Source organism: Papilio machaon, chromosome 5 (genome assembly GCF_912999745.1).
Source record: "Papilio machaon chromosome 5, ilPapMach1.1, whole genome shotgun sequence".
NCBI lineage: Eukaryota > Metazoa > Arthropoda > Insecta > Lepidoptera > Papilionidae > Papilio > Papilio machaon.
The window spans coordinates 5,607,064-5,631,301 of NC_059990.1; the positions used below are offsets into that span (position 1 = coordinate 5,607,064).

General features: G+C 33.5%; 1 protein-coding gene across 7 annotated transcripts in view; it reads right to left on the reverse strand.

Moving 5' to 3' along the window:
- The window catches only part of LOC106708525 (eye-specific diacylglycerol kinase-like), a 102,878-nt gene that overhangs the window by 12,812 nt on the left and 65,828 nt on the right, over positions 1 to 24,238 (reverse strand). The window contains exon 1 of one of the 7 annotated variants that reach the window (XM_045678085.1): positions 9,707 to 9,905. The exons of the other annotated variants lie outside the window; for them this stretch is intronic. Coding sequence (XP_045534041.1) covers positions 9,707 to 9,789 — 83 coding nt within the window. The 5' untranslated portion in view covers positions 9,790 to 9,905. Of the gene's footprint in view, positions 1 to 9,706; positions 9,906 to 24,238 lie in introns of those variants that run through there. 7 annotated transcript variants of the gene reach the window in all.

Sequence of the window (24,238 nt, forward strand, 5' to 3'; positions counted from 1 at the left end):
ATGTATAGATGGATGTTTGTTTGAAGGTATCTACAGAATGGCTCATCGGATCTCGATGAAATGTGACATAAATCATAGTCTGGAAGATCACATAGGCTACTTTTATGTTTTTTTTTAAATCCGCGCGAACGGAGTCGCAGGTGACAGCTAGTTAAATACAAAGCGAAAAGGTTACATATCTCGGTAAGGACCGTTACTTCGAGGAATAGCCGGAAATTATAATTTTCGATTTATTCAGGACCCAACAAGTCTTTCCACTCAGTTAAAACATTCATGTGTTCAAGAATTCATCTTGGATTTACAGGAATTCTGAAATCCTTCATGCAGGTTAATAAGAGAAAACATTGTAATTAAACAAGGTGATTTTTTGTAATAAATATTTCTGGAACAGAAGATATCCAAAAAACTCATATTTATTAAACTTTATTAAACATGGAGTGTTTATTAAACATGTAATGTTTCATGTAGGTTAACTTCGTTACGAACCTGGTGGAATATAAATTTCAAAATAGAACAGAACAAGAAAAAGAATAATAATAAAATTCAAATGCATTTGTTCCATTTCCATATCTCCTCAGTCGCTAATTATCCGTCACAGTAAAAACTTTAGCAGTAAAATATATATAAAAATTGAAAATTTTTTCAAAAGTAAACATCATTCCTATTTCTTAAATCATGTAAGCGTTTTTTAAATGTAACTATTTATTGCAATTGAACAATATAAACGATTGAAATGTTTTGAGGAAATTCAGTAAACGTGCCGAGAATTTGTCTCAAGAATGTTCTAGAAGACATTTGATTCGTCTCCTCAAGTCGTAATCCTCATCATACCGGAGGGTCTTGATCATTGTCGTCCGTTTGCATCCGATTCTGGTTGTTCTGACGTCCTTGTACCGGAAACGGTGAGCATATTTTTGTAGAAGTATACTAACAATTGGTTTTAGTTTCAGATATTTGGCAAAAATGGAATGCGCTCACTGCAACCGTACCATGGATGGCTGCGCGTCTATCAAATGCAGCCTTTGTGCCTCCCAGTTCCACCTGGAGTGTATCAGCAGCGTGACGCTGGTGCCAAGCACCAACAATTGGTGTTGTTGCAAGTGTAAGCCCATCAGTACCAACGTCTTAGCGACCAGTGCCGTAGAGAACATCATCAAAGTATAAATTCTAGTGATGTCGATCGTGTTTTGGTACCAGTGTTATGTTCTTATTAAAGTGTAACGTTTCTAAATTTTATTTTTTATTTCATAACCTAGACCTACTTGGTAAGTTTTTTGTTAATAATGTTAGGTCCTAAACCTATAGTGATTAAACGGTTGTTAAAATCTGACAAGTTGTCTGCATTTAGTTCCGACGTGCGTTGGATGGTGTAGTCTATCCGTGTAGTGCATGGACGTAGCCTCATTCAAGATGGACCGAAGCATGTAGTAGGGATTCACATTTGATAGGGATTTTTTTTTTCTTGCATACTTTTATGTATAGGTTGTCGTTTCGTCTGATGTGTGGTGCCGGAGGCCTAATTTAATCCACGTTCCCTTCCCACCCGTTTCTTATAAGGAAATGATGGAAAGGTTAAGCGGATTTGGCGGAAAAGGGGCGAAGGCAAAAGAAGGGGAAATATCCTATTTCTGTGCAACCCCTCCTCTGTTAATTAAATGTAGGCAACGCATCTGCAATTGCAAATGTCCATGGGCAAAAAGTAATAAAATACCTTATTTATAGCACTTATTTGTTCTTAATTGTAGTGCAAGACCGAGACTCGATATTTCATAGTTTTCGTTATGCGCGTACGGTTCGACACTATGCCACCCATCCATTAAGTACGATGTTAGTACTCATACAAAATTAAATATATTAATACTAATGCTAGTTTTGGGAATTGATTTGACTACGCTTATTCAAATCTCTTAGTATAAGAATTTGTATAAAGTGTTCAATTAAGTTAATATTTTTTTCTTAGATTTCTTCATAGCATAATTTTCTCTTGGAAATGTGTGTACGTAATAAAATAACGATAAACACTTACATAGATGTCACTTAATCGTAGTTATTCAGGAAAGATTCTTAATCTAGTCGAAGAGGTGAAGAGGTCTTGAGGCAACAAAGAAAGTTTCGATCGCAATTTTTCACCTATCAACGAGACATCATTGTGTTTATCTGACAGTGAGTTTAATACGTGAGCGTGAGTATATGTGAGTGTTCAACAGTTTAGTGTAAATATATTTTTATTCCATCCAAATCAACGATTTTTCTCATGGTTTTATCTAAAACATTTAAAGTAATGTTGCGTAAGATTTATGTAGAATATATCGAATTCAAGACAATGTTTTTAGGCTTTTTTTATTTATTCGATACCACTTATCTTTGTCTGAGAGCAAGTTATATCATTTTAATAATATGCTTAACACAATATAAGTTTATTTTTATGTTATGTACATTTTGCTATATCCGTGTTTTAAGATTATTTCAAGTATTTTATATTTACTTCACATGGACAGTAAAACAAACTAATGCTAATTGGACGTGTAAAAGACACACTGGTAAATTGTATAAATTGCTTTAGAAATAGAAAAAAAATATTATCTTATATTTTCCTTACACTTGAACTTTGTACATATAAAATAAAGTCGTGTTAGTTACACTATAACTCAAGATCGGTCGAACTGATTTAGTTGAAAATTTATGGGGAGGTAGCTTAAAATTAGGAAAACGACATAGGAACTTTTTTATCTTGAATGCATTTTTTTTTGTTCCGCGCGGTTGGAGTCGCGGGTAAAAGCTAGTTATGTATATTAGAGTACACATACTACAAATGCAAGTGCTTAAGTGTACAATATTTATTGTTTTGCACATTTTATATTGTTATCTTAATAAATTGAATACATAATTGTATACTTGGTCTTTTAGAGTCTCAGGTAATACGTGACAATCAAGTATCCATCATACCAATGTTGTATTAAAAGTTTTTCTGCAAAATGGAAAAAAATCCATTGGACCGATTAATCGATAGGTCCGATTGGTCCAACGGGAAACAACCAGGTTGTTTGTCGAAGTTAACAAAACATAATATTGTTACACTACTAACATTACTTTCCTTCACTCTGTATAGATCTCTCTATTCTCTTCGCAAAAAACATATACAAAAATATACTTATCCGTAAAATTCGCGGAAAACGCGAGGCGATGTTATCTATAGTCATCTGCAATTGCATGTGACTTGCCTATCTTTAATCGACGGAGAAGGGGACGCAACGAAAGAGGATATTTTAACTTCCCATTGATAATTTCCCGTCCTCCGTCAAATCCACCTCCCCTATCTATCCCATGGGACATATTATGACATGTTTATAACAAATTTTGTTCTAAGATTTAGATGTTAAAAGCACATCTTCAGCGGCAAGCGTGTTGTACAAAAAATAAATAAAAGCTTGTTATACCGCCGCACGGCGCACGGCGGCGCCAGCGAGCAATTCCGAGATAATCTCTACATTTAACTGTAACGTGGCCTTTGAAGGAGGTAAGTGGGTGTGCTTCTAAAAAGGAAAAGGAACCCCGAGTGCTTTAATCAGTTCTTACTTCGGGGTTAATTTTCTTGCCTTGATATTAATTTCGTATTCGACTGAAAAAGTCTACTATTTTTTAACTTTGTCCCTATTATCAAGAAAGTGAAGTAAATTAACATTTTAATGTAATAGGGATATCCTGGCATATGTTTTTTTTAACTTAAAGTTAACAAAGAAACACTCCACTGATACTTCTCAGTCCACTTCGAAAAATAATCATTTTTAAAGACAAGCTGCATTATAGAATTTTTGTTTGATTTTAGTTTAACTGAAAAAAATAGTTCGAATCGTAATCACGTGATTTTTAAAATTGATGTAAAAAAAATAACTTTATTTATAGACGAAAACAAGATCACAACCCAGGATATTTAAAATAGTCCCTTATGTTTACAGGAAAAATGTCCTGACTGCTACAACATTGAGTTGTGAAATAAGCAATGAACGCAAAGACATTGACATTACATATTATACGACTTAGAACCTGCTCCATGTTTGCAATACCTACCACATTCGAATAACAGCTTTTATCTAGGTCTTACATGACCTAGATTATTTAAATTTATTGAATATCTCCCTGTCCTAATCCCACTCATGTAAAGACGGCGTTTAACTTTGAGGAGACTGAATATATTTTTCACTATGAAATTTAATATAAAAAGACAGGAACGAGATAAAGTTATATAAAATGAACAAGATATAAAACAAAACGTCAAAAACGAATTATGTCAAAATAAAAGAAAAATATTTTTTTAAATGTCCAAAAAGTTGAAGCAAAAGGCTGTATGCAACCCCGAGACAGCAACAGGCGTACCAAGTTTTCGTCCTCCATAACGATCTATCATCTCAGTCGTCACTCCCTTCTTAATTACATATGTAACCTTTCACGCAATCCATCCATTTCTTAGATATACCTCTACCGGTGTACCCCTCATAAATAAAGTAAATCGAATCTGTGGTACTATTACCACATTATTAAGGTTATCAAAATTAAATGACGAATTAAAAAAAAAGAGAAAAAAAATCGCAGAATGGTTTTCTTACGTAAAATTAAAGCTAATTCCTACTTAGTTCAAACAAAAAGGATTTGATTTTTAGATAACTACGGGATAACATATTTTTTGTATGAGAATTGCCAGTGGAAATCCACGGTAACAATTTAGCATAAAGCGCCCCAAGCGCCCCAAGTGCCACGAGCAAGATGTTTTCTTTGATGTAAATACGTGTTCATAATAAATATTAAGTACAAAGCATTTGAAGACTTTGACTTGAATGCTAAGTTGTTGTTTATCGATGTAAGCGTCAGCCATCCGTTTTTCCGTCGGCTTTTACGTAACGTGATTAACTATAATTAAAAAATTGCGCTATAATATGTTGTTGTAATAATCAAATGTCTAAGAAACCTTCATTTATTTTTGGCAGCGTAAACAGTACTAAGTATGCCTTATAAGAATTCCTAGTTATTCTTCCTATTAATGCCTTGCGATAAAATTGTTTTTTAATCCTAATGTGAATTTGATGGCTAGGCCTATAGGCCTTCTGATTCCTTGTACTTATGTACGCACTTAACACGTACTCTTAGTCCGAAACATGCGTATAGATGTATGTGGATCCATACTTTTGAAACCGTAAGTTCCTGAAGCTTCGTAAATTACTACATTTGTATGTATGCAGCTGAATGTACTTAACGTCATCACTGTCATTATTATTGCATATTTTTTTCTGTAGTAGAAAGTCGTGTTTGTACTTTTCTTGTTGTGTGAAAATATTAGAAAGAATCAATGAATGTTTAATTCAAACTTTAGATTGTTAACACATAACCCAATGCGACAACAACAGAATTGAGAATGAATGGAGCGAGAAAAATGTGTCAGATGGGAAATAGAAATCGATTTTATCTCTTTGTATGGTTTTATATGTACGATGTTAGTTTTGACATTGAAAATTTTTTGTTAACTTTCATATGACACAACGCATACAAGCTTTAGGCGCGCTAGGTTCCATTGAATATGAAAACATTCCACAATACCGATGTTCCATTACGCAATGTATCAAATGTTGACCATGCAAACATACATAAACTGAGGGTGCATTTAAAATATCTGAAAACACGAACGGTGAAGTGTGACAAATGACAAACTCGCAGTTTGCTTTGTGGACCCACATAGTGTTTATTTAAAACAAAAGTCATATATAGTTTTTTTTCCGTTATTGAACAGAGAGGCTCTTATTAAATGAATTTATTGTAGACCTCATGTGTAGCAATAATCTTTGTTTATGAAATAACATGTTGAAAAAAATAAAGGTGGCGAACTGAATGAATTAATGACGCATTACGTTTTGAAAAGTGATAGATGATAATAATTAAGGAATTTAGTTTTTCGAAAATACACGAAGACACAAGAAATTTTATGACATAGTAAGTTATATTTTAACGTTTTCTATTTCAATAATTCTTTTATTAAAGTTAAATTATTATTTACTTTAGATACACCATTGTTCTAGTTAAATAATCGTAGATTTACACTGGTTGTGGATTGACACAATATTTTTGTCTTCAATGTAATGAAGTTCACTTCACATCTCAAGGGTAGACGCGCCATGGCTTCATTTCTTAACACCTAATTACACATAAATAAAAATTACATAAAAGTTGAAAATTAAAAGAAATGTTTGCTTCTTTTGATGAATTAAAAGCAATATGTGGCATTTAGTGGTGGTACAAATTGGGCGTCAATGCCCGATTTGCAACGTTAATTCTTTTATAACATGAATAAAAAGAATAAGGCTTGATTATTACCGTTGTTACAATTCTTATTAGAGTTTTAGTAAAAACTACAAATTCATATTAGACAATTACACGTTATGAAGTTATAAACGTCGTCGAATCTATAACGACAAATTTGGCACGACTGTTATTTCATTATCAATAGTACGTTAATGGTTTGTTTATAAATTTTTACGCGATTAATACGAAATGGTCTTTTATAATATAATGTATTGACTTCCAGCGAACTTTTCAATTACGAAACTGACAAAACAGTTGACATTCTGCGAAACGACTGTGAACGTGACAGACAATATTTTTTAAATATTGTTAGCAACCTTTGAACCTTTTGATCGCCACGTCAAAAACGCATCGCCGTTCTTGAAGCAACAATTTTTATTTCGTTCGTTTTATTCCGACCAAAATACATATAAATATCGTCATATTACTTTAATGACCGGTTATGACCATGTTTATATAAAAGGCAGTACAAGTTTAACCAACTATATAGACGTAGAGTACGTCATTCCAGGAACAAGGAACTACACCTCTGTTATTCGAGCTTTATTTGTTTTTGTAGGTTTATTTATGATGAGGCTAAGAACAAAATCAAATTACCTAAAAGAACATAGATTGAACACCATTTTTTGTGTTCTATTTACAAGTTTTTATTACTAATTTTTATTTTTGGTGTATTTTTTGAATTAATTTTTATATTATTTAGCTATTATGTTATATTTAATTTTAAAAAATTACTCCCAAGTAGGGTTGGCGACAGGCAGGCGGCCGGCCGTAAAAACTTAAGCCAAAACTTTAAGGTTCATAAAACCTTGTGTGCCGACCCACGTAAGTGGGATAAGGCCAGGGAGATGATGATGACTGAACACCATTTTTTGTGACAGTAATGTTAACACACTTATTTATTCCATAGATATACTTAAGGGATGATAAACACTACAAAAAAGAAAGTATTACGTATGGAAAAAGGAACGAATCCGATAAAGTACAATTATTACAATTTATTTAATATAAAAACAATTATTATGTAATAATTCCATCAAATCAAGTAGGAGTTAATAGAAACGGCTACTTTTCAATTATTTAATTGTACGTATTAGAAGTGTCATTTAGTTCTGTAAAATAATGGAAAGGTGATTAAAGTTATTCATTATTAAATTATTCTAGATTGCCTATGACTTGCTTCTCACTAAGTTACATAACTTGTACGTTGTTGATTAATTAGTAAAGTTATGTAATATTTTATAACCTATGTTTAACCTACACCAATTGTGTTAACATCAATACATTGATGAAGCAGCACATGAAAAAAACGTATTAAAGCCTCCGGCTGCGTGTTACAAATTGCTATTGATTTTTTACTTACATATTCATTTGAAACTACCATTTAAAACTGTGAAAATTACTCTACACGGTGAAAAACACGATGGAGTACTGGAATTAGAACTGAGCTTTTTCTTATTACTAAAAGCGCTTTATTTATTCTCATATGTTAATGTATTATTCTAGAAAAGGTACAACGTCCCTTCAGCTCATCCTGACAAGAGGCAAGATGCTCTCGATAAATTTTTTGTATGAGAAATATTCATAATATTAAAATCCTAAGTTTATTTCTGCAACATGGAAATACCAGAAAATTTCCATATACCTACTGTTGAAAAAAATATTTGGTATTTTTACATAAAACATGTGAAATCCATTCAAGCAGCGGCGGCGGGCGTGAGTCGTGAGTTAATAAAACTTTTATCTTATCGCAAAGGCAAGGCTGTGGTAAACCATGAAGTTGGATAGTTTGACTCGATTTATTTGCTAGTTTTATCGTTCCCCAACTGTTAAGTCGTTGCTATATAGTATATTACGAAAGATTCACACATTGTAAGTCAATAAAATCGGTGAGAATTGCAGAAAGATAACAATCTTTTTCTTTACGAGTGTTAAACGTGTGAGAAGAAGAACGTTAAATTGTTGTTCAGCGTATCTGGTACACAAACTTTGGCACTCCGTTTATCCATAGTTTAATCCTAAAGCTATAACCAACTATTCAAATATGGTATTCGCCGTCTGATTTCCATTAAAGTTTGTAAGGAAAAATCACTAGATAACCTTGATATAACTATAAAAAAGTGGCAAGTACATGTGCTAATAAGTGCTAAGTATTTGTATAATGCTTATCGTTATTGTTTGTATTTCCTACGATTTTATGACGAGTTTATTTCATACTTACCATCCCAGATCTTTATTATAAAAATTAAACTATTTTTCCGTCCAGTCTGATGACGAGGAACTAGTTTTAAAGTATTTATAATATACACAAGTACCAAAACGAGAATTTTTTTTTGTATCTTGTGGAAAAAAGTGAATAGTATTTTGTGCTTGAATGTACCTTTATCAAAGTAAATGTCAAATATTGTTTTCTCGTTTATAAACTGAACGGATAGATATCTATGGAAACTATCCATAGATAGGTAAGTATAAGTTAGCCAATGTCAAACGGTTAAAGATGTCGATAGTAACCATGTTTTTGTATTTGTCAAAGCGCATGCAGTGATCCGTGACGTCACGGATGAGGGTCTCAGTTCCAGTGGGCGAACATCCGGCTCTACGCTTATTTACATAAAACTATTGTGACATTCACAATGAATTGTAATCAAATGCGGTTTACATTGTAATATGTCACACTTACTAATGTAAAACCTACTAGCTTAATAATTAAGAGTATAATATGATCAAAGTTAAAATTAAGTTAAAAAAATGATTTTTAAGTAAATTGTTGACAGTTTTCTTACCGTTGGATTCTGAGACCTCTGAAAATCTCTGTACAAAACATCCGTCATCCCAGTCATTATCTTTGATAAAACAGAGACAACCATATGTTTTAAACGGAGATTTTTGTCTCAGAAACCTACGATTAGTAACATTGGATCACAAATAAGAGTAATTATTTGCATCACCAATAAAACCTTGAAAACAATCAATTCACAAACAGTTACCGCTTGTCAATTGTTATTTGCAATAGTCGTGAAACTTGTTGCAATATTTTTGTACTCGGTAAAATTTCCATTAATTCTTATTCACATTTGTCATCCACCGGACGCTAACACATTTAAAAATAAACTATTACGGTTTTTGTTGGAAAATTAATTATGCGTAAAGCATTAGACGGAACAAATACAAACGGTGCTTTTTCGTGTTTTTATGTGACCTATATTTTGACAGAAAATAAATTATCACTTTTATCTCTCCCGCGATCACAATTTGACACTTAATGTGTTTTATTTGATGGGAAATATTTTATCAAAGATAACGAATGCGAGCGAAAGACTCTCGCTGTATAAATATTATCCGCATAAAACATCCGTACCTTTTTCTCGTTCTTTTCCTCTTCATTCTGAGATGAGGACATTTTTTGAATACGGAGAATGATATAGCATTTAGAAATCCCATATTTTTCGTTGTATCACTAGAATCACTAATATCACAACGATTGTATTATCGTATTATGTATCGGTTACCGCAAATGGCATAGCGCGGTTCGCGGACCGTTGCCAGAACTGTGACTAAGCCGGTAGCGGTTTGCGATCAGACCTGACGCAGCGGTCGCGGAGTCTGCGGCCACTACCACAGGCTCGCAGCTCGCAGCTCACACCACGTGCCTCACATCGAACGTGACCACCACGAACACACGCATACTTGATCGACACACCTACGACTAATCTAAGAGTATATATACCTACAACACAGTATATAACACTCAATTAATCAATTAATTACTCAAACGTTTAGAATTGCAATTACCATTATATAATTGAACACATCTAATGAAAGACTTACTCGTTGCTCCTAATGTTACCATTTAAGTTTCAAATGAAAGCAAAATGATTCGTTACTGATAGAGTTGAGCTGACTTTGCTAATACATACAACCTTAGTACATGAACTCACACTTACGATTTCTGTTTAAATTAAGATATAAATAAGACGACACGATCGTTTATTGTCTGAATAAGTAATGGGTCACAGATCTCAAGCTTTTGCTCTTCTTTCTTATAAAAATATTTCCGTTCCAAACAAATTGTACTTCAAGCGGGTATTATACATTGGCCTTGATTTGCATTACGCTTTAAAGTAACACGAATGGACATGATCGTGACATACGGCATCTATAGCAGCACGACCGATGTCTACGTACTTATAAATACTGTATCTCTCGTGAATTTTTGTTCATTTTGCATATATAAGTAGTCGTACAAAAGTGTTGTTATATAAGTTTATTGCTTCTTAATGATATTATATGGACGTCAACAACTTAAATATGTAACTTTTAAACTGATCCTGGTAAAAGTACTTTATTTATTTATCAAGATCGCATTTTGGAAGCCTACACAAAATCACATTTCAATATTGATGAGTTTAAGCTAAAATAATCGTAAAATTGTCTAATTTATTTATGGTTAGGTCTATTATGTTTTTTGTTCACTTTATAAGTGTATATTTTTAAGATGTTTTACCGTGAATTTCAAATAAATTGATACTTGTATACGAACATTAATGCTATCTAGTTTTTTTTTTTCAGATAGTGAGAAGGACGGCAATATGGTTGTAATCGAGTTGTCCCGATGTTGAGATTTACCATTACAAGTAACTTGAGACATTAAATATGTGCATACAAAACGTACATCCGAATATCTAACTTAAAATGATAGTTCTTTAAAGACTAGAAGTTTACAAGCCGGGGTAATACTTTAGCTAATGATCTAGAACATTATAAACAATAGTATCGTCCGTTGCCGCCGAACTTCGATATTTTAGTATAGCTGAGAATTTAGTGTAAATAGCTAATAAAGGAAGGAGAGATGGTCTAAAATTAACGGGTACCAAAGTTCTTAAAATGACGTTACTAAAATGACTTTAGTCTGACGGTTGCTAGGTCTTGTCCTATAGTACAGTCTGACATCAAAAATGTGCTCGGCAACACTGTCAGTCAAACGCGCCGCGACGACGGCAGCGGGTGACGCTCCCCACGCTACATTGCATTAGGTCACCGCACGCCCACTTAATGACATACACCATGTGGCTAAGTAAATCAATATGAATACTAGACGAAACAGATGTGTTTTCTTACCGTGTTTCAAATATTTTACTGCGATGTTATGCACTAAAACGCTTGCGTACAAGACTGAAAGGTTTAATACAATGCCAAGACGGAATAAAGATGTTAGTCGTGGCTTACGTATATGTATTATTTTGGAGTAATGTTTTAAATTAGTTGATATGCTAAACGTAAGTTATTTTAAAATTTTAGGACTACATTTTACTGTCAGGTATTTGTAAAGCCATGCTGATGCATATCTCTCCCTTACATTTGCAAACAATTTTTCGGTTCTGTAAATACCCAGGCGAACACAAAGGGTTCCGTTCGTATGCCCTTTTCTATCGAATGAAATATCAAACTGATAAGGTATACTCGGACACACACGACGTATTCCTATGAAAGCAATTTCGCAAAATGTAGACTCTAGTGTATGTTAAATGACGTAATTAATATGTTATTATGTAATTTTTAAATTATTGGTCTTATTCGCGCAACAAAATTAATATTTATTTAATTATCATACTGTGCGTGCCGGAGGTGAAATTTCACCTTCCTACCCTTTTCCTAAGGGAAAGGATAGGAAGTTAATTGGAAGCTCCGGTAGGAGGCGTACAGAAAAAGGAAAAACCCTCATTGTGTACGTCGCCCCTTCTATGTAAAATAAAAAAATAAGTTACTTGTAGAAAATTAAATCTACCGTGCGAGAATGACACTATTCTTTTTGAGTCAGATTACTTTAAAAGAAGTACGAGTAAAATTTGCAATTGCAGCGCAGGTAATTTTTACGAGCCGTACATAATCTTTGTGGTTACGACAAATTCTTTAAAAGCAAAAAAGATAAATAGAAAATAATGATCAAGCGTTTCTTTTTAAAGCAAAATTATATCCTCGAACCCTAATGAAAACAAAACAAATCTCTATTAAAATAAAAAAGTAAAACAAAAAGAAACGAAATGAAGTAAAAAGAATAAACATAGGATTTTTTTCTTTTCACTTTTCTAAGGAGTTAGTACTTAATTTATTTATAGCTATGAAATTATTGTTTGTGTTTTAGAAGAACATGAAAAGGAAAAGGGTCTTTCGTATAAATTGATTTGAAATTAAAAAAAAAAACGTGTGAAGAACAACAAAATTATTTCGGCTCTGGTTAGTATCATACTGATATTACTTCAAGATATTCATTTTTAAACTTATAAATTACTAGCTGTCGCCAGCGACTCCGTCTGCGCGCTTTTAAAAAACTTAATAAGTGCCTATTTCTTTTTCCAGACCATAAATGTACACCCCTTATCACTTTTAACTGTCCTAATGAAAATCATCATCATCATCATCAACCTGCCCTTATCCCTATGTAGGGTCGGCACAGTATGTACTACTCCTCCATACATCTCTATCAGCCGTCATATCTGAATTTACCCCCTTCTTACGCATATCCTCTTTCACACAATCCATCCATACTTTCTTTGGTCTTCCTCTACCTTTATAGCCATCCACATTCAATCTCATTACTTTTTTGTTTATATGATTATCATCCCTCCGCATAACATGTCCAAACCACGCTAACCTTCTGCTCCTCAATTTCTCGATAACTGGCGCTACTTTCAAACTTCCTCTGATATGCACATTCTTAACTTTATCTTTTCTTGTCACACCACACATCCATCTTAGCATACGCATCTCAGCTACATGCAATCTTCTTTCATCCGAAATCTTGGTGGCCCAACATTCAGATCCGTACAATAAGACAGGTCTTACGATTGACTTGTAGATCTGTCCCTTAAGCTTGGGTGGCATTCTTGGATCACAAGTCACACCGGTGACCTGTCGCCATTTCATCCAACCTGCATTTATTCGGCTTTTCACATCCCGGTCAACACCACCATCGTATTGGACGAGTGAACCGAGGTACTTAAAATCGGAGCAGGTTGGTAGGTCAACACCATTTAAAGCGATTGGAGAAAAGCTGGTCGGACCACCAAAATCGCAGAACAAATGTTCAGTTTTGGTTCTGCTGATTTTAAGACCAGCTCTCTCCAATTTATCTCGCCATTTTTCCAACCTGCTCTGCACCTCGCATTCATCCTCCCCAACAAGCACGATGTCATCAGCATAAAGCATACACCAGGGTGCTTCCTCCTGTATGTCTGATGTTAGCGCATCCATTACCAGGAGGAAGAGATACGGACTTAAAGCCGAACCCTGGTGTAGGCCTACCGAGACACCAAACCTGTCACTATCGCCAACAGCGGACTGGATGTGTGTATTGGCTCGACAATACATAGCACGAATAAGCTGCAGGTATTTCCCAGGCACTCCTTTCACTTTCAGAGCCCACCACAAAACCTTCCTCGGAACCCTATCATATGCTTTTTCGAGGTCTACAAACACCATGTGCAGGTTTTTATGCACACGCCTATATTTCTCGCAAAGTTGGCGAATAGCAAAAATGGCATCCGTAGTCCCCCGTCCTGGTATAAACCCAAATTGGTTCCGAGTTACCTCACTCTCCTCTCTTATTCTTCCGTCCACCACTCTCTCCCAAGCTTTCATACTGTGTGACATGAGCTTTATTCCTCTATAGTTGTTACAGATTTGTACATCACCCTTGTTTTTAAAAATTGGCACCAGCGAACTCCTACACCACTCATCTGGAATCACCTCTTCCTGTAACAACTTGTTGAAGAATAGAGTCAGCCACACCAATCCGTCCGCCTTTAGGAGCTTCCATACTTCCACTGGTATTCCATCCGGCCCAACTGCTTTTCCGTTCTTCATACCTTGCACAGCTTTCTTTACTTCATCCACGCTAATCTCTTTCACCATACCAATATTAACCGGCACTTTTTCCAACACTCCACTCCAAATATTCTCTTCGTTCATCAATTTTTCAAAATAATCCTTCCAACGCTGTTTAATATCATTATCATCCGTCAATACATTTCCTTCATCGTCTTTAATACACTTGATGTGGTTTACATCTCTTGCATTCCTTTCTCTCTCTCTTGCTATACGGAACAGGCGTTTTTGTCCCGGCGGGCTGTTCAGGGATTCATATAATTTATCTTGTGCCTGTGCCTTAGCAGTTGCGATGGCTTTCTTAGTAAATCGCTTACACTCCTTATATAACTGCCTTTTATTCTCTTTCAAATCCTTATCATTATCATCCACACCCTGCCACTCTTTAAATGCTCTCTTCTTTTCACTCAAAGCCTCACGCACATTTGCACTCCACCACCAAGTTTCTCTATCAATTTTCCCTTTACCTTTTGTCTCTCCCAGTATACTTTTTGCCACATTCCTAACACAACTGGCCATTTCATTCCAACTATCATTTACTGTCATCCCACTCATATCATTCATTTCTATCATTTTATCCACTACTTGCTTACAAAAATCTTTTGCACATTCATGCCTTTCTAGCATACTCCATTTTATTTTACTGGGGGTTTTAGGTTTGTGCTTGGTTGATTTTATTTTAATTTTGAATTCCGCTATTAAAAGTCGGTGCTGACTTGTTAAATTTTCTCCCGGTATAATTTTGCAGTTTTTGACACTGTTCAATTTGTCCCTTCTGGTAAGGATATAATCTAATTGGGTTGCTTTACCGCCACTTTTGTAGGTTATCAAATGTTGATCTTTCTTTTGAAAAAATGTATTTGTAATTGCCAAATCATATGCAATAGCTGCATCTAGTAAATACTCTCCCTCATTGTTTCTTATCCCAAACCCCCAGCCTCCGTGCACTCTCTCATACCCTGTATTCGTTCTCCCAACATGTCCATTAAAATCACCTCCTACATACAATTCTTCATCTCCTGGAATATCCATTAAAATGGAATCAAAATCTTCCCAGAATTTTTCCTTAATACATTCATCGCATCCAGACTGAGGCGCGTAAACACTCATTACATTCATAATCAGATCCCCTATCATTATTTTTATTACAATCAATCTATCATTCAGTCTCTTAACATGCGTCACACAATTTTTCAGTTCGCTATCCAACACAATGCCCACTCCATTCCTCTTACCGTCACTTCCACAATAGTAAAATTTATATCCATCACCAATTTCTCGAGCTTTCGATCCCTTCCACTTCGTTTCTTGTAAACAAGCTACATTTATTCTTCTTCTGTTACAGACTTCTGCTAACTCTCTTCCTCTACCTGTCATTGTACCAACATTCCAACTCGCAATTCGTAGTCTTTCAATCCTGTAGCACATACTGTAATAATGTTTTGGCTTTAAATGTTTTCACTGGCCGGCCGCCTGCCTGACGCCAAACCCTCCTAGGGACTACTTATATACAATTTATTAACAACTATTTTATTAAAATACTTATTAAAATAAATATTACAATAAATTATAAAACATAAATCATAAAAGAAAAAGAAAACAAACACAAAGGCACAAACTTAAAGTTAAAGTCAAAATAGATTAAAAATTATTGCTAGAAATAAAAACAACCAAATAACAAAAACAAACAGTCCAAAGGAGATCACCCTTCACATGAACAACTTTTATACCATATACTTCAGTGGTACTGGTATTCTTTACCACCTCTATATTTTGATAATCTGTCTTCATTGGTCCTAATGAAAATATAACATAATTATTATGAATTATTTAAAATGAATTATGGATAGCTTAATATGCTGATAAATAATCTATCACATTATATTTCTTTAATTTGTTTACAAAAATTGTGTAATTTAACAGTTAAAAGTGCGATCATCAAAATCATGGGCAAACTCCTATAACGAAGCAACCGATGCACATATACATCTCAAATAAGTTGTCGATGTGTTACCTAACCTAAATGGACAGATGAGAAGATATATAAAAAGGTTATTACGTCTTTCCATACCACCATATTCTTTAGTGAATTACCCCTTATTCTTTAGTTTAGTTTATGGTTAAATCTTCAATGACTCAAGTTTAGTTAATCTTTTACCGCCATAGAAAACTTGACAACAGTCAATCTCACTCAGCTAAAGGGAAATTTCTCAACATCAATCATAATTCCAGAAAAGAAAACGAAGTATACTTATACGAGTTTAAAACCAAACTTATAAATGCCTTTTTATTAGGTTGAGGAGGATATCGATTACGGAAATAGATGATGCTGCCCTAACATTTATTCGATCCTTGTTTTGTGCTCAGGTGATTATTAAGATGGCATAAGATTTCACTAAGAAAAATGAGTGAAAACACACCTGTTTTACTTCGGTATCTATATTTAAAATGAATCCAAATAATCTAAATTAAAAACTTTTTATTTTAAAAACTAAACATTAAAATTCAGAATAATTCCATACTAATATTTAAAATTATAGATGCGAAACTGTCTGTCTGCTTCGCTTTCACGCTTTAACTACTGAACCGATTTAAATGATATTTGGTACACAGATAGTCTAGAGCCTGAGAAAGGACATAAAACTACTACTAATGATAGTAAATAAAAATATGGGTAACAGTTATAGTATCTACATTATTTATCTAAAGATTTTGTAGAAGGAAATGGGAGTTGCAGTGTAAGTCGTTAAAATTCCGCACAACTGCAATGCCAAAGTGTAAATATTTAATGTAAAAGTTTGTCTAAGTTTTACCTTCAAGGGTGCAAAATAACAATAGGTAATAGGGAATGAAAGTTTGTTTTGGAATATGTAAGGTACAAGTAAACGTTTTGTAGGTTTAATATGATTTGTTGTAATTTTTTATAAGGTTATGTAAAATAGTTAGCCTAAATAATTAAAATTCTTCCCGAAGAAAGTATTTCACGCGGATAAAGTCGCGGGCACAGCTAGTTATATGTAAACGTGAATGAAAAGATCATAACAATTAACCCGCAATGTCATAAGGCAATTAACCCATACACGCCTTAACCTAAATCAAATGACGTGACATTTATCAATGCATTAACGGAATGTTTGGTGTTATACGTAGTCACACATATGTATCGTATTCGTGTATTACGTTTTTGGAACGAAGTTCCTTATCGCGCGTTGTGAAAGGGGGCTGGACGGAAAAAATTCTTACGAAAAGTTGTCACGACACTTTTTGCTATAGTAAGTATAATATGTTAACGACGAATGAGCGCTACTTCACCATGGCAACGACGTAACAATATATAACGAAAATTCATAGAAATAAAATGTACTTCTTGTGAAGACTTAAGTTTTTTATTCATAGAATAAACATTAATTCCTTCACTAATTAATAGAAAGGAACTTCGTTCCATCTGGGTGTCCCTTGACACCTCTCAAGTTTTTTATTCTTTATTTATATCCAGTAACCACGTTAACTATTCATAGAATTACCATAATTTGACCTTTTAATCATTTATTTTTTTTGTGACTGACCACCCACTGTTTGCCTTGAAGAGGCATTTACAGTTCCACCGGGCTTGAAGTGCCAGAACGCAGATGTCACTTAGCCTAAACCTCGTTTTTGAGGAACTGGGCTCGAGGGCTCCCTCAGGAGCCTCGGTTCGGTCTGTTAACTACTTCGTTAATATTACCAGATTAGGAGGCCACCGAGCTCTTAGGTCGCTTTGGTGATCGCTCCATGGAGTGACTGGGCTCAAGGGCCCCGAGAGGGGACCTAGGCTTGGGCTGTCACTCATTACGCGTTTAACATTCCGATTCAAGGGTTCCTGAGAAGGCCGAACCTCGGCTTGATAGGTTGCTTTTATCTGATTAATATTACTATTCATATTACTATGATTATTGATGCATATAACATTACTACCACTTCGGAAAGCGTTAGAGCACTGGGAGAAGAAGTGGCGGAAGAAACTCCAGAAACGCTTCTACCATTAACAGGAGAAAACCTTCCTGCTATGAGGCCGTAACGCGAAAATGATTGCCGTAGTCGACAGCGACTGCGGCATGTTATCTGAACATTGAATTAAATTAGCCCATCCATTAGTTACCCCTAGTTCTATAACCTCTAGGGGTTATAGATATCCATGTGCAAACCTGTGATTTTTTTACAGTGTCAATTCATTGTCAACTATTAGGAAAAAAAGTGTTATAATTCTTTAAAATAAATACATTTTTGTAAAACGAAAAACCTTTTACCAATAATAAAAATATTATTTAAAATAATTCTTTAAAATTACTTAATTGAGAAGAATAAATCACGGCTCCGCTTGCATATGGTGTTAATTGTCCTTAATAATAATCGTTGTCGGCGCTATTGTACAAAACTACAAAGGATGTTAGAAAGAATAGAAAATTCATAGGATGAGTACTTGGACATCTATTGGATTTCTATTTCTAGGAATTTACAGGAATATTCTGGTCGACTCTGCATTCCTGTAGTAATTCCCCGAGTGCTATGCCAGATTAACTATGCCTTTTACCCGTGTTCTTTGATCTCCACTAAAGTCGGCACAGAAACATTAAATCATTGTTCACCTCAAATACTTGGAAGTATTCTATGCAGAAACAATAGATTAAAATACCCCACATAACAGTTCTACATATTTCATTTATTTCAGTTTAAAAAAGAACTCGGCGACTGGATCATGTAAATCTGTAAATTGACTTGACGATAGACATTAGTAGGCGGCGATGCATCAGACTACACCGTAGATGGTTTCAACTGTGGGATCACATTTTGAGGTCGTACTGTATAATGTAAAGCTTGGCGAATGCCCGTGACATTTTAGTATAATTTAGTATAGTGAACCTGTCCTCAGGACCATGACCTCAATCTTAAGACTATGAAAATTTGATTTTGAAAAACAGATTTGTGAAAAACATTTTATAAATATGAAAATAACATACATTTTGTCAGTCACCGAAACATACCTGGATATTGAGTTGTTCGTAAATTATCGTTGAAAACGATTTTGATGCGTCGTAAATGTTTAAAAAACGTGTAACGTAAATAATTAATCTAACGTGAAATTTAAATTATACACTGTAACTTTGATTTTGATCTCACATTTACACAACAAAACATGAGATTAGGTTTATTTATAACATATTACATATTTATAAATAGTTTACATATTTTTTTGATAATTTGATCATTATTAATATTTATTGATGATTATTGAGTAAAGGTTATGAGGTCCTATAATCTAAAAGGAAGTGAGAGTGGCTAATGTTATAAAATCCGTAATCTTAGTCTATTCGTCTTTGTTACAGGGACGGGTGTTTTTATCTACAAAGATGTAATAATGTAATAAATTAATGTAATTTACTGAAGTTGAAAGCTTAATCTTAATTTTTATAGCACAATTATAAATACGTGAATTCAAAAAAAATATAATTTTTGCCAAAAAGTAATTTTTCTCAATTCATCTTTTAAAGTTTAATCCAAATAAACTTATTAAAAACTAATTTTGGTTTTAGTGAACAATTTAAAGCAACAACTAAAAAATAATATACCATAGAATAGCTTTCTTCATAGACAATTCACGAATTCCCTAAAGAACAAAGTAGTTAATTTTCCGGAAATGAAAGCCTAAATTTTGTGTTGCGCTGAGAAACGAGGCACCTGTTGTGCGCCATATTAATTACAAACCTCGTGTACGAGAATTGTGCATAATTTATCAAAATAAGTAAGTGAATATGAAATGAGTTACTTTATATAAAGGTATTTTTTAATTTAACTGGCTTTAACTTTAATTAGCTATTGCTAGAATTTTCAGGCATTAAAAAGAAAAAGTATGCAAATATCACTGGCTATCGTCCTTTTATGGTACTCCGGGCTTGACAAATTATTTTTTTATGTTTGGGTACGTTTCAAGTTTAATTCGGTCATTTTATATTCGCTAGGGTTATAATAAAATTATACGAATATAAATTGAAAATGGAACAGTAAAAGTTAAAGCTTAAAAGGTTCCTGGACAAATTGTCTCTGGCCATCTTCGCATTCAGGAAAGACTCAATAAAAAGTTATTGACCATAAAAACGCCACACGCCGTCAAATCAGGTCAAACGACCGAGTAAGATCCGTCGAGTGGGACGCGACGTACAAATCAATAAATCGCTTCTCTAATAAAGTCATAAAGAATCATTTATATGGCAATACTAAAATATGTGTTATCGTTACATAGAGATAATAGCTATACAGACTATTAATTCGCGAATTAATTCACTTTTATTTTTTAATCTAGGATTATCTATGCGACATGATCTTATTAACCTTGGCGATATTAAGCCAAGACTGATGTTGTTTGAAGAATTACGTAGTCTATAACCACAAAAGAGATTTATCACTATTGGATTAAAAATTTAAGGGTGACAGGCTAAATCACATGATGCCGGTCACGTATCAGTACACATACCTGTGAGATTTTTGTATGTATTACCCACTACTCTATTAGATATATATGTTAGACTTTTTTTTTAATCTTTTATTTAAGGTGCGCATATAAAACAACAATAATTATGTTTATTACAGGCTGATGTTTTTGACATTTATTACTTAAAAAGCAAAAACAAATTAAAGTAAGTTCACATCACTTTTATGAGAGAAAAATGTCACTATATTATGCTATTTTATTAACTTAAAGCAACTTATTTAACCTTACCTCTGCCCCTATCGCCTCAGAATTATTCAGTGAGCACTATATATGAGTACAGAGGTATATTACCTGGTGATGAGTGGAGTGCTTCAATATTCCCAAATTTCGAATACGAACAACTTAATAGCACGCGCACTTGATTGGCGGTACAATTTAATTTCCAATCATGTCGGATGACGTCACAGAGCACCGACGCCATTCACTCGACATCAACTACTCTCCATTGGATGTATGCAGAACATAAGCATATAAAATCACACAAATATGTAGAATTAAACAACGTTGTTTTGATGGCATAAATGTTCAAGCAAACAAAATCATTTTTATTTCATAGTTCATTACGTAAAAAAATAATCATATAGGAAAGTTTACTGGTATCAAAAAAAATTGTTAAACGTATATGCAAAATAAGTACAATAAACAAAACACAATCGATTGCAATTTATTTAATTGCATGTTCGATTTAATAACTATGGTATTAACATTAATAATATTAGTACAAACACGTAATAACGTAGATTATAATTTTTTTTACATAATTAAATTAATCCATCACAAAACGTTAGTTAATGAACACTTTATGGGCCGTAAAGAGATCGTAAAACTTTAATAAATAAGACGTTATCGCTGAATATTTATTGTAAATTAAGCGCTGAGTCGGTAATTTAAAAGCAATCATTTAATGACGTTGTCGATCCATTTTATTGTATATAATAATGGATCTTTGTTGTACGAGTATATAAAGTTGACATAGATCGACTTATCTATCAAGATCCTTTTTGTAAGGGGATCAATAAGCTTAAGAAAAGGTTTGTTTTAGTGTCGGTATTTAGGATGTTTCTAGTAGTACCATCGTATCTTGTGTCATGACAAGTAATTTATCTCTTGGCTGTTTAAATTAATTTAATAATGCCGCATTCAAAGTGGTAAAGTGGTCATTAAGATATTCTACCCATACTGTAGATTTCATAAGATAAATCTATACTGTAGTTTACGTAACAAATAACAACAAATTAATGTAATAACTGGTCGTTATACAAACTATTAAGTTATTAAGATAATCAATAAAACAGTAATTATTACAACTAATGATGATACACAACACGATATACTGTATTAAATATTTAATTAATTAGTTATATTTAATGAAAAGTTAACACGGTATGTGAGTAATTGAAGCTATTTACAAGCTCATAATTACTTAAATATATATTTGCTAACTTTATAGTATAATTAACATACATTAAAACATTTGCTCCGACATTTTTGAAATTTACAAATTGAGTTGCTTATGAATGGAATGGAATTACGTAATGTCTGTATGATTTAACGTATTTACTTAGGACAGAAACATCTCAGGTCTTCCCACATTATCATAAATTTATCACAATCGGATCAATGGTTTAAGATTGCATGCAGAACAAATATACAGAAATTTATTTTTATTTATGTTCTAAGGAGATTTGTCAATATTTCTTGTCACAAGTCCATTGGTTTCTAATAACCTGCGGCAATTGTATTTGAACATAAAGAGTATTTATATGACGACTGGTTCTTTAGTAAATATAAAATCCCGATCCCTATTTCTGTCTATGTCAGTAGATGCTGTAAGAGCAACGCACCTAGATTATTTCAGTTCGTAACTATACATTTCTTGGAACTCTGTGCAAAGCGCTACGTTTTGGTGGATGTTCGTAAGATAATGGAAACACATTATCTGTCTTGACGTCTGACAATAGAGTTTTCGATGTATTAAATAAAGGAAGAATATTATAACACTTTTTTTATTATTTCTATAACACTTAATGTTTTCTGTAATTTTTTTGTTATAATGAAATAAAAATGCATTGAATAGAATGAGCATTTAAAGTTATGGAATATCGCGTTTAATTAAAATTTAACGACCCCAAGGTTTGTGTGCATTAGTAATTTGTAGTAACACAAGTATTGAACGTCTAAGTTTGATAAAGTTTATTTTTTTTTAAATTAATCTATGGTCTGGTTTCGAAACGATTTTTTACGTAGTAATTTTTATGGAGCTGTTTGTGAAGAAATCGATTAAAATGCGAATCTTTGTTAATTTGAATGTAATTCCTTGGACGAAAAAACTTATATTTAATATTAGTTTATGACTAAATTATATACAATATATACTATCATTTACAGCTATTGGTTTAGTATCTGTTACTTGCTTTGAATGTATTCTGAGAAATGTCTTTTCACACATATCATAAATTATCTTCATCTCTGAACATGACATGGAAATAATACGATAGTAAAGCTTCTTGAAGCAATTGTAAGTCATTGTGTATATAATTTCATGTAACTGGAGATGTTATTTTGAATAACTTTTAGTTAAAGCAATTTTGACATGTATGTTTTATATACGTCGTCGTCGACGTTATTTCCTATGAGGTTTTATTAGATTTATTCAATGCCATTCAAAGTAAAAAATCTATCAAGTCAAAATTAAAGAATCGTGTAAAATGTTTAACCAAAACGCTGTTTATTTATATTCAAACAGAATAGTTGAACCATAGACCCGAGCGTACTCAGATTATCTCACCAAGGTTCAATCACACTTTGATTACGTTCCAGAAAAGCATAAGGATAAACAGACATACATTTTTTATTTATCTAGTAAGGTGAATGTTAGCGAGGTGTCTCGTGTGTAATCTCGCGGCTGCCATACCTGTTGTCCGGGGCGTGTGGTGAATGCTAATTCCCCACCGGATGCCACTATTTTGTTCGTACAGACGTAGCTTGTACGGACTGATATTATATTATTTGATTTAACACAAACGTTAAGCAAAAAGAAAAAATAATTAACATTTAGTACCAAATGTAAATTCTCAAATCAACACCTCGTATCCTTCGTATATGGAGATCCGTTAAACCACTCTGAAGATACCATCTAACAAACATCCATCCAACATCTAAATTTTCGCGTTTATAACATTTGTTTATTATGATGTCTCACGAAAGTTCAAATAATTTTATAGTTGACTTGTTAAACTTTTCCCAATTAACGATACAATAAATGTTGATCCGTTAAATATAAAACATATCCGTAATTTTGGCTATCTGAGCTATGCTATCATGCATTTGAAGGTGGGCATAAAATATCACGACGTCATAACTGCCTTTAATGCGTCTAATTGTGAAGGTAAGGTATGCGAGTAGTTGACTCGTTAGCTATTCATCGAATGACCCCAATTGTCTAACTATATCGTCCGGCCGCGGTCGAGTCTACCGACG